This window comes from Anser anser (genome assembly GCF_964211835.1).
Source record: "Anser anser genome assembly, chromosome: 6".
Classification (NCBI taxonomy): domain Eukaryota; kingdom Metazoa; phylum Chordata; class Aves; order Anseriformes; family Anatidae; genus Anser; species Anser anser.
Window position 1 is genome coordinate 14,922,674 of NC_139726.1, and position 16,128 is coordinate 14,938,801.

The 16,128-nt window shown below is 42.2% G+C and overlaps 2 protein-coding genes across 4 annotated transcripts in view; one reads left to right on the forward strand and one right to left on the reverse strand.

The window, feature by feature from the left end:
- HSPBAP1 (HSPB1 associated protein 1) overlaps positions 1-9,458 on the reverse strand; it is a 35,437-nt gene extending 25,979 nt beyond the window's left edge. Inside the window, exon 1 of one of the 3 annotated variants that reach the window (XM_083841454.1) lies at positions 9,328-9,458. In XM_083841454.1, coding sequence (XP_083697580.1) covers positions 9,328-9,364 — 37 coding nt within the window. In that variant the 5' untranslated portion in view covers positions 9,365-9,458. Of the gene's footprint in view, positions 1-8,603; positions 8,801-8,993; positions 9,169-9,327 lie in introns of those variants that run through there. The other 2 variants (XM_083841455.1, XM_083841456.1) reach the window with 2 other exon arrangements.
- Positions 9,459-9,542: 84 nt separating this feature from the next.
- The window catches only part of SLC49A4 (solute carrier family 49 member 4), a 62,593-nt gene continuing 56,007 nt past the window's right edge, over positions 9,543-16,128 (forward strand). The window contains exon 1 of the mRNA XM_083841453.1: positions 9,543-9,961. Within this exon, the coding sequence (XP_083697579.1) occupies positions 9,577-9,961 (385 nt within the window). The 5' untranslated portion in view covers positions 9,543-9,576. The remainder of the gene's footprint in view (positions 9,962-16,128) is intronic.

Here is a 16,128-nt window from a genome sequence, read left to right on the forward strand (position 1 = left end):
TGCTCAATTGCTTTTGTTTTAAAGGCAGTACATTTAATTATTTTAAAGGACCTAAATCCACAGAAATATTTTTTGGAGGATTTTCTAAAGCTAAGTTTTACTGCAAAACCTTGGATTCATCCTGTAACTTCAGTCAGTAGTTGGGATGTTCTCTATAAAAGCAGAAATTTTACTGGGAGAGACAGGAAGGCTCACTAAAGCCAACTCAACTGTTGATTCTGTGTGGCTTACTGATGTGATTTCCACATGCATATTGTGCTTTTGAAAGGTGTGGTTTTAACCACAGTGAATATTCAGTGGGGAGCTCACAGCTCAAGCTATTGGGAGAGTTTGCATAAGTGCCAAATAAAAAAACACAACACAATTTAACTAAATAGCCTCTACACTACTGAACATTAGCCGGAGGTTTTTGTCATGTCTCCACACTTGATTCAGTTCTGAACCTATTTCCCTATAAAATTTAGAAACAATGAAAGAGGACAGTCTGTTTCTCAGACTGATGTTAATCATTCCTATCCTCAAATGGTATTAAAATCATTGTTAAATGAGTGTTTATCTTTTCCTGATATAGATAAAATAATTGCATACAACACATACACTGCTGATATAATCAGCAGTGGAGTTTGAGACATTTTAGACAATTTAAAGCATTAGATAAATGAACACTACTTTTTTGGAAAAGACAAATGGGAATTCTTGCCAATTTTGTGAAAAGAATCTTTAAGCGTCTTGATTCAGTTTTATGTATTCCTTGGTGAGAACTACAGCCAGTTAAACATAATTCATTCCTCATAATATTTGTCATGCATATCTAAATGGCAGTGACTGAAAAGGCACACAATGAAAGGTAACTATCATGTACTGCATCAAATAGATATTTTGGTAATTTGGAGATCTCCGCTGATGATTCACACAGATTTCTGAAAGAACTATATACTATATGAGTGATAAAAGATAAGGGAAATATCTGAAGACAGATATCTCTTGGAAGAGATATTAGCAGAAAAAAAAGGCAACCTAAAATAATGTTTTCCTTAGTTATTGTTATCACAGCTTCGTGAAGACCTCACAAGCTGGACTCTTCCTTCTCAGTATTTCCTCATCTGAAATTGATGGTAATTGCTCCTAGGCAAAACCTGAGATTTTATAGCATTTACAACGGCACAGAGTTTGGACACTGGTGTGTATAAGTAAAATGTGTATAAATAAAAGGTGTAGCAAAGAAACAAAAAGTCCTTGGCATATCCAGGGCGTTAGAGATCAAACTCCTGAGGGAAATCAGGTAGCAGGAGAGGACAGAAATGCATATTCCTTTTGAAAAGAAAAAAACTCTGTTGGAGTCTTCATTTTCTCACTTGTACTCTGATCCAAGAGAGAAAATTAATACTATTAAATTAGTTCTTTCCATCAGGCTCAACAAATGATGTGGCTTCACAGTACAAAAGGAAACAGGAATAATTTGTCTCATGTTTTGACTTCATACAAGGCATGTATAGAATCCAACCAGGAACTGAAAAACTGACCAAGTTTTAATTCAAATTTTGTAACTGTGACAACCTAAATAATTGGTGAAAAACCTAGGTGTTCTTTAGAAAGGCAACAGTGTGAAATAGAGATCTTCCAATTAAAAAAACTAAGCTCTCCAGTCATCTTTACATGAAGTGTTGCCAAAAACGAAGACTCGGCCAGACTTCAGCACTGAGGGCAGGTAAAAGAATAGGGATGAATTTGCTAAGTAGTCTCCAGTAGACCTTGTGCTTCTAAAAGAAAAAAATAATTTTTTTGTTTCCAATTAACAATTTTTCAGAGTAACTGAATGGGGTTTGGGAATAAAGAGTTTAGCTCAGCAGGCAGTCTGAAGAAAAGTGACTTGATCAAAGTTGTTCAGAAGTTAAATGTACTGTCATTAAAAAGCTAAATGTACTCTCATTCATTTAAAATAATTTAGCAAATTACAGGAGTTCATTAGTGAGTGGTAGTTGGCTTCTGCCAAAACACCCTGCTGCTTAAATATGAGGTTTAATTGAGAGGTATTAAAATTATTTTCTAAAAGAGGGAGTACAAGGAAATCCCAATAACATATTTGGAAGAAGCATTGTCAATTTGTTTTTCTTGTAAATCTGTAATGCTTTCTCATCCTTATTTCTTTTTTTAAAAGGAGTATAATGTATAAGAAGTTAAAAGAAACAATGGCATCGAATAGGCTAATACAGAGCAGTCAAGCCACTCAAAAAATCAGCTAACCTCCATAATCTTAAATATCCACAGCCAGGAGTGGGGAAGAAGGAACAAGGGATGGTGAAATTCCCCAAACCAAAAAGAAGCGACTTGGTTTGGAGGTCAGACTTAATGATTTCTCAGTACATTAACTCTGTAAATTAAAAAAATAATAATTAAATAATCTGCATGTGATTACAAGGTTACGCACTATAATCAGCCTACTCTGGGCAAACAGAATGCATCTATTTATATCCAGGTAGTTTTCAGGACACACTGTATGAACATCTAGGTATGTCCTCCCGACCACTTATTGCTGTTACTATTATTTTTGACTCTGGGTATGGCACCACTGCAGATACAGCATAGCCTACAGGCATCTAAACTAGATTTGCATAGATATTTTGGCTACTGGAGGATAGTTAGCTGTTACATGGAGCCTCTCAGGACAGACCTGTTAAACGTGCTTCTACACTGGTAAAACTGGCACCTAAGCTTCTTCCAGCAGCCTGAAATAGTAAGCACGCCCTTCCTTGCCCTCAGTGTCTGCTACTGTTGACGGAGGAGGAAAAAATAATAGAATCAGGCTGTCCTTCCCAGGAAAATTTTGGGACCAAAAGGCAAGTGGTGTGTGCACACACTTAGCAGTCCTGCCACAGCATCTCACAGTTAGAGTAAGCCTGAGTGACCCAAGACACGAAGATAAGAGCATGGGCTATGCCTTCAAACCTCAAACTGTCCTTAAAATAAAAAAATAAGGAAATAGCTATCAGACTTCTTAGGGGGTGGAGTAAGAGGCAGAACACTGAATACAACACTGGGAGGGACCTCGCACCCCAAGATCATGCATAAATTTGTGGAACTCCTTCCAAAATCCCCTAGGGCTCTTCTTAGAAAGCTAGTCCAGAACTCCTCGCCAGCTTCTGCCCTTTGCTTGCCCTGCTGCCATCCTGTACTGCACTTCCAGAAAGCAGCTGTATCTGTCTTCAGCTAAAAAAATGAACGTCGAGCTATTAGCACTTCTGGTCTCTTCTAGTAGAAAAAATGCCTTCCTTTCCCAAATTGTCCTTGTAAATCCTGCCTGCATCTCTTGGCATTTCAGTTTTTCCCTTCTCCTTCCTATCTCCAAAACCAGGAAAACTGGGATATGTACAATTGAGACAAATGATATTAAATGTATTTCCAATGAACTTTGTATATGCCCTGTTGGCAGAATTGCTGAAAGCACAGTGAAACATGAGACTGCAGCACTTGTCAGATAAATTGAATTTCATTTTCTTTTGAAGGAAAAGACTATGGTCTTTGAACAAAGCCTTCCATCAGGATATAAAAGAGTTTATCCAACAGGGAAGCCTTCTTTCTTAAGCTAGGCTGCTACAATTCCACCCTTCTGTCTGTTTGGCATGTAAATTACGCTCACCTGCTGCTGGGGAAATGTACTAGCAAACCCAATCCTTCCCACTACCTCACCAGCACTCATATACATTTTTCACAACCTTCCTAATACATGGGAAATTTAATACAAAACTGAATATAATGTTTTCATTGAAAGTAAAGGAATTGGCACATCAGAGAACTAGCATCTATATTTCTAAGAAAAAACCTAATTTGTTCATGTTGTAAATAAACTGTATTTCTATTTCTTTTCCTGTTCCTTGTTAGTAGTAAATATATATGCATGACTATGTAATTGATGAACGCCCTGCACAAAATTCAGTCACAAACTGTAACCATCTAGGACTTTATTGTTGTCCTATGCTGCCAACTTGATTGACGTGAACTTCAAAGCGACAGCAACAAAAGACTCTAAATCTAAAATACACCATTTTTCCATAAGCTATTGTAGTAAATAGTAATAGTCAATAGTATTCTAAAAATATGTTTTTCCCATAAGCTACTGTAGTAAATAGTCAATAACACAAATGAGCCTTTTGAATTTGACCTACAAAGGGGTGATGATGGAGTTATACATGGCTTTGTTCATTATTATAATACACTGGATACATATTTTGATTAATGCCCAAATTGAGCTTTTTAGAGTTATAATTGTCAAAGTGAAATTATACTTTAAAAGAATAAAAGTAACATTTTTGAATCGCATAAATTATTAAATTGAAAGAAACTGCAAAGACTCACCATGTGAACCTCCAGAAAAGTTTCTCAAGTGCACAATTACTAATGTGCACAATCAGAGTATTAGATTCTGGGATTGCCATTATTATAGTAAGACTAAGCAAAAACCATGTCTGTTCTTACATCTGTTTACATTATTTCTTTCAGCAAGCAGAAGTCAGCTTAACTTTTAAGTTGCTATTTACCTTCACGAATATCCTCATGCAGCAACACACTGACAATGTACTTGTTGCCAGAAATGAAGGGGAAATTGGTCTGTGAAAAACTATTTTCAGTGCTTTGTTTTGTTTTCAATCTTGGGGTTCACATAAGGGAAATAAAATCCTGCTTTAATGCAATGTAGGGCTAAGGATAATTTGACCTAATACAGTTCACAAAAATCTGAATCACCAAGCTCTTGTAATGTAATGTTCAATCTTAACATTGCAATAACATTAGTTTTGATTCTTAATATAAATATTCAACATAAAAGAAACAGTTTGTACAGTTTCTATGCAAGGAGGCTGTGATTTTTCACAACTACCACAACAAGCTGCTGTTAGGGGTATCACAGCACACCTATTGTATGATAGCCATGTGTGACCAGCCAGACACACAGCATTTTGTATACAGAAGTGCCCTAACGCTCAGATCATTACATCTGGGCAATGATTACGTTATTCCTTGCTGCTCCAATGTAAGACAATAGGAGAACAATGACAAAGTCTGATCATTCACCAGAGACACAATGCACAGACCAGTACCAGAGCAAATGACTAGCTTTTCTTGCTGGCATCAGACAATGACATCAAGACTGAGGCAGATCAAGACCCAAGGAGACCGACACAGATTTTCAACCTGTATTCCCTACATCTTTCATTAACCAACCACAGAGGAAGAATCCACACGAAAAAACAGAGCTGCCCAGCATCTCCCTCAGGGACCCTGCCGTGGGCTCTGGCTAACCACAAACCACAAAATCATCTCCTGTACAATGGTCACCATGCAACGTGGGCATACACAGCCTGTGATCAAAAGGTATAAATGACTGTCTGCTGGACACTATTGATATTTGATTTTAAAAATAAAACTGTTCAGCTTTCATAAGTTGAAAGTCTCCATATTTTCCTTTCTTTTTGATAGTAGGAAAAAAAACAACAACAACAAAAAAAACATGAGGAAGTACTGTAAAGCCTTTTTCAGCCCAAAGTACAAGGGAACCATTGTATGACTGTAGAACTAGAAGTCTATCTTCCTCTCAGTTAAAGAGAAAGGTGAGAAAGAAGCTGAAAGGTACAGAATGCAGACTGGAAAATGCCCAAAACAGGCTGAAAACAGAGGAGATCCTGAACGTGTTCCTGCGTAACTAGAAAGAAGGGAATGTCAAAACTAGATAAGGGAAGGACAGGATTTGCTCACACCTCTTCCTAGGTGTTGTGCAAGGACAGAGGGTGTAAGGAAAACCATTACATCTCTCTGCTACACTGGTGCTGTGTATGAGAACTCTGAAACTATACTGTCACAACTCCGACTGAAGTCTAGCAGTTGAGGGAAACCTTTGGGAAACATGCCTTTTATTGGATGCTGGAGGGAATATTCAAAACAGTCTAAACATCACTTTTGAATCTTTAAACGAATGTAGGATCCTGCCCGTTTTGTGCCAAAATGCTTCTAGCCTTTGCAATCAACTGCCACTTGTCAGGCTGGAAGATATGAGCTGAAACAAGAAAGAACCAGACTGCACACATAATGCTAGGCGTTGTTTTGGGAGACAGGCATCAGAAACAAGGGGATGCTGAAATTCTCCTAATCGCTCTGAAAAAAAGTCACATGGGGAGCTGATCTGTCAAAAACCCGATGACCGGAGAGAGCAAATGGCACTTGCTAACGCCCTAGGAGTTGGAGGTTCCATCACGGGGGGATAATCCTCTAACTGCTCAACTCAACCGTTTCACCATAGGTGCGTTTAAGCTGAATCAGGCTCTCCAGATGCCCCAGGGTTACAACAAACCCGTCAAAGCCTTCAGTTTATCTTCATAAGCCAAGCTTAAAACAGCGCAGTCTAGGTGCCAACTCAATAATGGATCAGCCCGGGCTGTCTCAGGGATGGGATGAGCAGTTGGCAGCACTAACAGTTTCAGCCAAACAATTTTTATCCGTCACTACTAGTCTATCAAAGCGCGAGGCCACCAACTCCTAGGAGGAATTCCAGAGGGTTTTAGCACGGATATAGGCAGGCAGGCATGCATACGGAGATGCAACCAACTTGAAAGCTTTCAGGTTTGAAATGGAGGCACCTAACCAACAGATATGCTCTCGTGGCTGTGTGATTGATAACTGGAAGGGCTTCTATATCACTGTTTTGGATCTAGGCACCATAGTCTGTGCAAGTCCAGTTATAGGCATTAAGGTTCTGGGCCAGGAGACAAAATAACCTTTCCACTTGCCAGAATGTATGTGCGCTTCATCTGATAATATTCAAATCTCTTTAGCTACATTATAATGAGGTTAAAGCAAGAAAAGATTTCCCCACCCCACATATTACAAATGTCAGTAACGAGAACAGTAAAAATGTCACCACACGGAGAAAAGAGTGAAATTAGCATATTTAGAGAAGTATTATACCCATGAGTGAAATAATGCAATCAGCTAGCTGCAAGATAAAGCTAATTTGGTTTCCAACAGTTTATCAACAATGTACTGCTCCTTTACATTAACAAATTTAAATGGTACCATATCCTGCAAACAAGAATAATTCACACAGAATATTACATTGTGTTAATTAAATAGCCGGAACAGAAAAGGTCAGGCCGTGACTGAAAGATCTGCATATGGGTTGGGAAGCTATGAAGAAGATGGAGTGATTTAGAAACAAGCAGTTAAAATAAATTATTCAAATCATAATTAAGTCAATAGTAAATAAACCTAGATTTTCCAAGTCTATTTTAATCTTTTTTTGTCACTGTTTCTCAGAAAATTCTCTCTCCTGCTGGCCCTTGCATGTGCCAAAATATCTTTAAAACTCTCACATGATGAAGTGACCTGCATATTGAAGAATTTTACTGAAGTTTCCATTTTACCATGCACGTATCAAGAGGCAAGTTTTGCAGTTAAAGGACACTGCAAAGCACCACCTGCCTTATTATTGGATTAGTTTCTTGCTACTAGAATAACCAAGAAAGCCCTGCACTTACTACAGTTAATTGAAAAATGTTCAAAGAGAGAAACATTTTTTCACTTTGTTTACTTTTTCAAATGACAGCACTTTGTCTTTGGCACAATGCCACCAAATCAATTAAAATTATAGAAGTAACATAGCCGTTTCAAATTGAAAGAACATTTTGGCACGGACTAAGCCATACGGAGGTGGTAATGTATAAAGAAGACCAAGCAAAACAGGGAATTAATCTTACTTGGAAAAAAAAAGCATTAACAGAATACACATCGGTCATGATCAAGTCTGAATCTTGTCCAATATTTTTACTCTATTTTTTTCACCACAGTTCTACATGGCAAGCTGAAGTTTTACTTTACTATCTGTACATCCCTCTGATATTTATTTGTGCATGAATTTTATTTTTCCTGAAGAAGATATTGAAATTTTCTAGACAAAACCTCATTTTCTTCTTGATCATATTTCTGATTATTTCCGTTGGTATAAACTTCCTTTTTCCACCCTGAGTGCTTGCAACTCCTAATTTGAGCCTCTGTCTAGCAAACAGAGCTGTGTGGGCTAAACAATATGCGATGTCCGTATGTTTTGGGGGGGAAATTTCAGGGGAGTGTGTAGTTTTGGCTGCAAAACTGTGGATTGGGCATCGTGTTTGAATTTCAGTCATGCGCTGCCCAATGTATCAACAGAATTACATTAACACTGCATCTAAAACCAGCCCTTGTGGATCCCGCTATTTAGCTCTTCCCAATTAAGCACACAGGCATTTATCAGACCAGCTTCCAATCTTTGTGACAGAATTCCTAAGCGAGCCAAACTGAAATACGTATTTTTTCAAGGAAGATGAAGCATTGTGCAGCATATGAGCCATTAATTTTATGACAAGTGCAGATGGTAGATATACAGATAAATACTCATACAAGCTAATGAAATGAATATATACTTCAATCTATTTAAATGATAATAGTTTCTAATGAGCCTAGTGTAGCCCACATGATTCAGAATTCATCCGAATTCTTTTAAAATGGATTTACGTGCAGGCTGTAATTGAATCCTGTTTTTTTTTCCCCTCCAATTCAGACCACAGCTGATTTTTACCCACCTCATTACAAAGCCATCCTGACACCTGTTAGGTAGACACCACATTTAGGTACGCTGCATCCATCCCAACCCTTTTTAGACTTTAAGGGACACTTCTGGAAGAGAGCCCTCTTCGAACCTGACATAACACGGACAAGCTCTGCTGTAGCATCTCACTGAGTAAAGGCACTTCTAGCACTAAGGGGCCAGTCCAGGCCTGTCCTCTGTAACTGCAGGTGACCAGGTAACGGGATCACACCCGAGGTGGGTTGTTCCAGAGGGGATGCTGAAGATGCTGTTAAGATTGGAAAGGATGGTTCAGGGTAGGAGGCCTAGCTTCCTGCTAACACACTCCTGAAATAGTCAACTCCCTCAGAAATTAAGGCTCAGTTTATCTCTCTGGAACTCCTACCGTAAACAGGCTGAGGAACTGGGGTGCTTCATACAAACCCCACCGAGGTGAGCTGAAGACACCGAGAGGCGAGCTGAGGGCTCGCCCTCCAGCCACACCGCCGCGTTTCGTGGCCGGGGGGCACGCGGCGCCCCGGGGCCCCGCAGCACGCCCGGAACCGAGGCAGAGCAGCCACGCAGCACCGCACCTCCCCGCCGGGGAAATTCACTAAACCCGGTGTTTTCCTCCCGGTAAGGCGCCGTCGGGGAGGCGCAAGCGGTGACTCGGCGACACGACCTCCCGCCCGCCCCGGGACCGCCGGCGGGCAGCACGCCCGGGGCCGGCGGGCACCTACCCGGCGCGGCGGGGCCGCCGCTCTCCGCCCCGGCCATTTTGTTCCGGGCCCGGCCGTGCCTCCCCGGCTCCGCTTCCCTCCTCCCCTCGGCGGCGGAGGAAGGAGGCGGCCGCCGGCCCTTCCCCGACCGCGCATGCGGCTGTGCCGGGCCGGGGCAGCGCCGCCGCGCTCGGGGCTCCGAGTACGGCTCGTCCCTGCCCCCGGCCCCGCGCCCTCCTCCCCGGCGGGCCGCCGCCAGCGCCCCGGCAGATGGGCTTAGGCTGGAGCAGCGCGGAGGAGCGGCAGCCCCTGCTGCCCCCGCCGCCGCCCCAGCAGCAGCAGCAGCAGCGGCGGCGGCCCCAGCAGCTGCAGCAGCCGCGGGGGGCTGCGGGGGGCCCGGCGGGGCCGGTGGCGGTGCCGGTCCGGCTGCTGGCCCCGGCGGCGGGTCGCGTCTACGGGCGGCGGTGGCTGGTGCTGCTGCTCTTCTCGCTGCTGGGCTTCGCGCAGGGCCTGCTGTGGAACACCTGGGGCCCCATCCAGAACTCGGCCCGCCTGGCCTTCGGCTTCAGCGGCTGGGACATCGCCCTGCTCGTCTTCTGGGGGCCCATCGGCTTCGCGCCCTGCTTCTTCTTCATGTGGCTGATGGACAAGAAGGGTGAGAGCGGGCTGGGGGTGGTGGGGCACGGCCGGGTCGGGCAGCCCGCTGCAGCCCCCCGGGATGGGACGGGACGGGATCTCCGTGGGGTCTCCATCGGGTGACGGATGCCCTACGGCACCACCAGCGCAGCTCTTATCTCAAATAAAGGTGCATCAAAGGCCACTCGTGAGGAAGGCGCTGAGAGGTGTTGCTAAAGTTTAGGTCTTTTCCAGCCTTTATGATTCTATAGACCTTATTGCTCTCTACAGCTACCTGGAAGGAAGTTGTGGGGAGCTGGGGGTTGGCCTCTTCTCGCAGGTAACTAGTCATAGGGATGGCCTCAAGTTGTGCCGGGGAGGTTTACGTTGGAAACGAGCAGACGTTTCTTTTCAGAAAGAGCAGTCAGGCGTTGGGACGGGTTGCCCTGGGAAGTGGTGGCATCACCATCCCTGGGGGTGTTCAAGGAAAGGCTGGACATGGTGCTTAAGGACATGGTTTAGTGGGTGACATTGGCGGTAGGGGGATGGCTGGATCAGATGATATTGGAGGTCTTTTCCAACCTTAATGATTCTGTGGTTCAGTGATCCTAAAACTAAGAGCGGTTGTAGCATTTTAGCTCCGCGTGGGTCTGGAGGAGAGCCACTCCGCTCTGGCATTGCCACGCAGGTGTTGGCCATGGAGATGGTTGTATCAGCAACATTGTTTTCTGGTAATCAGCTGAGCACCAGCGGGGATGTCTCGATCAAGGGATGTTGGTGCTCAGAGTGGCTACTGCATGGTGGTGAAATACTTCATCTCTGAAAATGGATCACGCCAAGCCAACGGCTTGCCTCTGGTGCACCAGGGAGGTGCAAAGGCAGCAAACAGAAACCCAGAAGTTAGGCGCTGTGGTTTTGGAAGACAAGCACGAGGGAGAGTTTCCTAATTCACATTCGGGCCTTTGCATTTCAATAGCTTACTTCCAAAACCAGCATTTGTCTTTGGAGAACTTCTTCAAGGCCTGTGAAGTTTGTGTGGTCACCCTGGGGACCGCTAAAGTGCACGTGTTTGCCGATTTGAGCTTCTGGGCCTAAATCCACAGAAGCGTTTAGTCTTTTAATTCCTGTTTAAACAGGCCTCTAAACAGGAGATAGGAGCCTAAATACCCTTGTGGATCCTGATGTTAAGTGCTGCTCATTCCATTTATTTAGGAATTAATAGCTCATTTGTGCAGAGCAAAGGGGAGAAAGTGAAGGAAGACAGGGAGAAAAGTTGTAGCTGAGAAGGTTTGTGCTTTGAAATTGGAATTGCTTTTCCTAAAGCTGAAGAGACTTTGGGGGAATAAAACCTATTGGGCTGAAAATACATTCTCCAAATGAGTCCGTGGTGGCTCTACAGCCAGCCTTCTCTCAAGCAATTCAAACTTAAGTCAACAATGTCTGTCTAGACTGTCGTATAATAGTATTGTTAATTATCTTGAAATTAAAGTGAGTTACTTTGTTTTCTACAGTGAAGATGACAACTCTGCTCATGTTATCAAGGAAATAAAACTAAACTTGAACCTGTGCTGGTAGAACTGAATGTATGTTTTTCTCTTCTATGCAGTTGATTTTGAGGGTTTTAAAAAATACTGGAGTATGTTAAATAATGCTTGTGATTTATTTTTTTTAATTCCGCAATGAATGGAGGTACTGATATGAACTACCTCTTTGATCTTGCTGTGTTTCTGTCCTTGTTGAGACAGTTTCAGTTTATAGCCTTAACCGAGAATCTTTACTCATTGGTTTCATGCATGAAGAATATATAACAGCCCTGGAGCATGTTCTTTGCACAACAGTGGATTTTGTGGGGGCCCTGTTGTGTTTCATGCTGTTCTTGGGTGGTTTCCATGGAGAACGTGGTGCCGCTCATGTTGGGAAGTGAGTAACGGCGGAGCCCTGACACTTTGCTCACAGCGGAGCAAGGAGTGCCAGCACGGCCCAGCTCTCCCATGGAGCACGTCCCACCAGAGGCACCTCATGGGGTTGTATCTGCTCTCTGGAGGAGGAGCAAGACTTCTTTGAAGCTCTAAAGTTGGTTGGGTGTGACCTTGCAAGAGCAGTATTCCGCTTGCTTAGGAGTATACATGCTTGTCGTTAGATTGAATTTACTCTGTACCAAACATCTAGAGAAACAACACCAGTTACTCTTCTGGCTTCAATCATCTGTCACTGGAGTTGGCTGGTAAAGAAACTGTCAGGAAAAGAAACTGTTTGTGAAGTGTCAACATTTAAAACCTGGCATGTATCAGAAGTATGACACTGTAGATGATGAGTGTCAGGATTTGCGAGAGGAGATTCTGCTTTTAGATAGTCCTATACTTCACAGTCAGAGGTGTATCTAACTGGTATCAATACATAGCTGCCTGCTGTCAGTTAAGTCTGATTTTGTGTTATGATGCTTCAGATTAAGTCCAAAAGTATTTGTCTTTTTGTTTTTCAGTTGTTCAGTGTAGCATGTAGTTTGAAATCGAAATCGGTTCCCATACCAAACTTCTGTTGTACCATGTGTGTGTCTGTTTCTTATTTCAGTGCTGCTTGTAAGGGTTTGGTCGCTTCTCCCCCCCCGCCCCTTTTAATTCAATTCAAGTTGAAAGGTTGAATATTCAGCAATGGGCATGTTAATAATCCTACGTGTAGAAGCATTTCTTAGACTGCGTGTTTCAGTTGCATCACAACTTCTCAGAGAAGCGTGGCGTCCCCCAAGAAGAGAGGGTGGCAGTGTTTATTTTTAGTAAAACATGCTAAAAAAGCAATAGTTAGCTGCTCTTCCATTTTATATGTAAGGGATCTGTGATGCTCAGATTACATTTGTTTGTGTTTTAACCTAGAAGGGTTTCTTTGTCTCTGTGACCTTTTCCTTCCTGGCCTCCCAAATGTGTTTCCTGGATTTTTTTTGCAGAGGCCTGTTTGCTGTTGACACGGGTAAAGTGGTTGGAGCCTGGGAGGAACACGTAGGCTGGGAAAGGCAGGGATGGTGTCACTTCTGGCACCTTGGGGAGTTTCTGCAGAAGACGCGACGGGTGACTTCACATGTCCCCTGTGGACTTATGTGACCCAGAGCAGCTGTGGATGTCAGGAGTGGTGAGTGGTGTGACAGTCTTGGTCAGCTAAGCCTGGGTTCCTATAGATCTGTAGTGATTTCCTTTTTTTTTTTTTTTTTTAAATGAAATTAAGTGAATTTTCATCAAGAGAACGGTGATGGTCTTCACAAGACTGTATTTGCAAAAGGTCCTCCTTTAAGGTCTGAACACATTCAGTGGGAAGAGGTGATTTTTTTGAAGGGTGTTAATGCAGTAGTTTAAAGGGTCTTTGATGCCTTGGAGCGAGCATGGTATTTCACTAGGGTATGTAAATTGAAAGATCACTTTTAATTTTGCCGAGCTCGTGTTGGTCTTAAAAATACGTTAGTTTTCAGACACTTAGCAAGGCTCACGTGTCGCAGCAGGAAATTCTTCTTTGGCCCTGTTCCTGCCTCCCTGCTTCCTCTGGCTGACCGTGTGCTTGTACTAGCGTGGTTTTGGACTCGGCAGGCTGGAGCAGCTTTCCAAACTCTGCTTCCTAGGGCCCTGTCAGAGGGGCAGTGGTGATATCCATAATGTTTCCTCGTCCTGGGCTGGACGTATGCTGAAACTGAGGGATTATGTTTGTGAATGTCACTTTTGAGTACGTGCCATTATGAAGTAGGCTCGAAAAGCCATTTCTGTAGGTGGAATTATAGGGGTTTTTGTTGTTCTTGCCAGCTTGTATCTTGGTGAGGAAAGGTGAAGAGCTGGAGTGTGCACAGGAGTTAAATGTGTCTCACCAGATGCATTTTCTTTAGCAATAGGATGCAGGAGTCATTTTTTAATTGTAATTATCTTTAGAGATTTGGTAAGACTGAAATAAAATGGGAATTGATCTCAGTGTGCCATTGGATGGACCCTTGGTGTTTACAGGATTAAAATTAGCTATGATTTGTCACATGATGCCCGAGTGTTGATGGATGTTTTGTGCCTCGAGTGTTTCATGTCATGGGAACTGTAGACATGTGTACAGGTCTGTTAGGGTGTTTATGTATCTTAACTCCTCCTGAAGTCTGAAGCTTAAATATTTGAATTATGGGTCTGGTCCTCTGATCTTTTTATAAGTTAAGTTCATAGTTACAACATGAGACACAGACTGGTATTGTATATTTCTTCTTCATTATGTTCCCATGTAAGCAAGGAAAGGCAATGAAGAAGGAAATACTTTATAATTCACATTAAACTAATTTAATAGCATAGTGGTATTTTTCATTAACTTTTGCAATACAGTTTTATCTTGTATTGAGTTTGAAGGAATGTCACTTATTACTGGTAAAAGTGAAATGTAATCTATTTCTTGGTCCTTTTTTGTAAAACGGTATATGCTTACATGGATTGTATAGATATTCTTAGTCACTTTTTTTTGCTAAAATTGAATTTACATAGTATTGTTATCCTAGTGATTAAATTACAAAATAGGGAGAAATTTTCAATAATCTATTTTTTTTTTGTTTTAGTGGAGATTGGCTTGTATATTGAAACCATGAGTGTTTTTCTTGCTTAAATAGTTATTCTTTTTTTTTTCTGAAAATCAAGCTCCTAATTTCATTGCTGTCTCCTAGCTTCTTGTTTTTGTTCCCTCGAAATGTTTGATGTAGTTTTTACCTCTTTCACCAGGGAATTTTGAGGTTAAATCGTTCAATACAGTCTGACAAAATAGTAATGGATATTGAACATGAGCAGTAAATCAGACCTTACTAATATAAAAATACCCTAATGACTGTTCTCTGTAGAAAATAAACTACACGTGATAGATAAGGAGAATTCTGTAAAATAGCCTGCATACTTGAAGGTCCCAGATTGTCACCTCGTACTGTATGCATGGAAGAGCTGATCTTGCTTTTGGGGTTTTGGACTGCTCTAATTCACATCCAGGGTCACGGGGACAGCAGGAGAAGACTTCAGATGAGCACCCTCTCCCCCGTGGTAGAATGTCATCCAGGAAGTGTTTGTGAGATGCCTTTGGTTTTTGAGGGTTGTGAGGTTGAGTTCAGTGAGCAAAGAGGAAGCAAGATGTTGTTCTAGAACTCGGTGCATTCGTGAATGGCTAAGTGAAGCCCAGAGATGGGGAAGATTTTCTTTCTGTTCGGTGTTTCTGTTGTGCTTGGTGTCTCGGGGTCCTGATCTGTCATTCAGGCTCTCAGACCGTGTGGCAGCAAGTACAGATTGGAGCATGTTACTAATAATTTTCAAAAAGTTGTAGCAGGTCTAGTTGCTGATAAGTATCACTGTTGGCATAGATGGAATACTTCCATCGTGACATTTACGTGAAATACTTCCATGGTGACACTCACAACAACATGCTGAGGTTTTCTTGGAAGTACTTGTAGTTCTGTAGTGTCCCAAGCGATCCTAAGCATATGGAGTTTTGGTTACCAGCAGGTCAGCAGTAGGTGAATCACAAACCTTTAAAGGTTCATGGCTTTAAAATCTGAAAGTTTTCGTCTTGTGGCAAAGAAACACATTTTCAGCAACCTTTTGTCATGATCTCAGAAATAGACTTTTCTTATCTTGGGTGTGTGACTGCAAGATTTAGAGCCAGTGTTTCAAAATGATCAATTTGATAACTCAGAGGTCAACCTCAGGTGTGAGCCTCAGCTAAAGATTCCCAGGATAAGACTCAGTGTAAGGCAGTAAGACTTTTATGTAATTTGGTGAGATCAAGCTAAAAGGATTTACACACCTTGAGAATAAAAGTGGTTTATACAGACAGGGTTTTGCTAGGTTAGCACAGCCTACAGGAAATAAATACCCATGGGAAAGCTTACAGGTATGAAAATGTGGGTAGAATGGCAAGGAGCCAAGAAGAAAGGAAAAGGCGATGTTTCTGGCACTCAGCTGAGGTGTGCTCAGGTCATGAAGAGTGTGCTTATCATAAGGAACTGATTCTACTCTGTAGCATTCAGATTAATGGCAGAGGTCTTGTTAAGGCCAACAAGAGCAGCAGAAGGCTCTTTTGGATTTAATGAAAGCTAAATGTGAACTTCGTGCTTTAGTTGAAAAAAAAAAAAAGAGGGGAGAAGATGCCTGGATTCATTTGAAGTGAAAGCTATATGTATTTAGTGAAAAGACAAGCGATTTATACACTTGAGTGAAATGCACA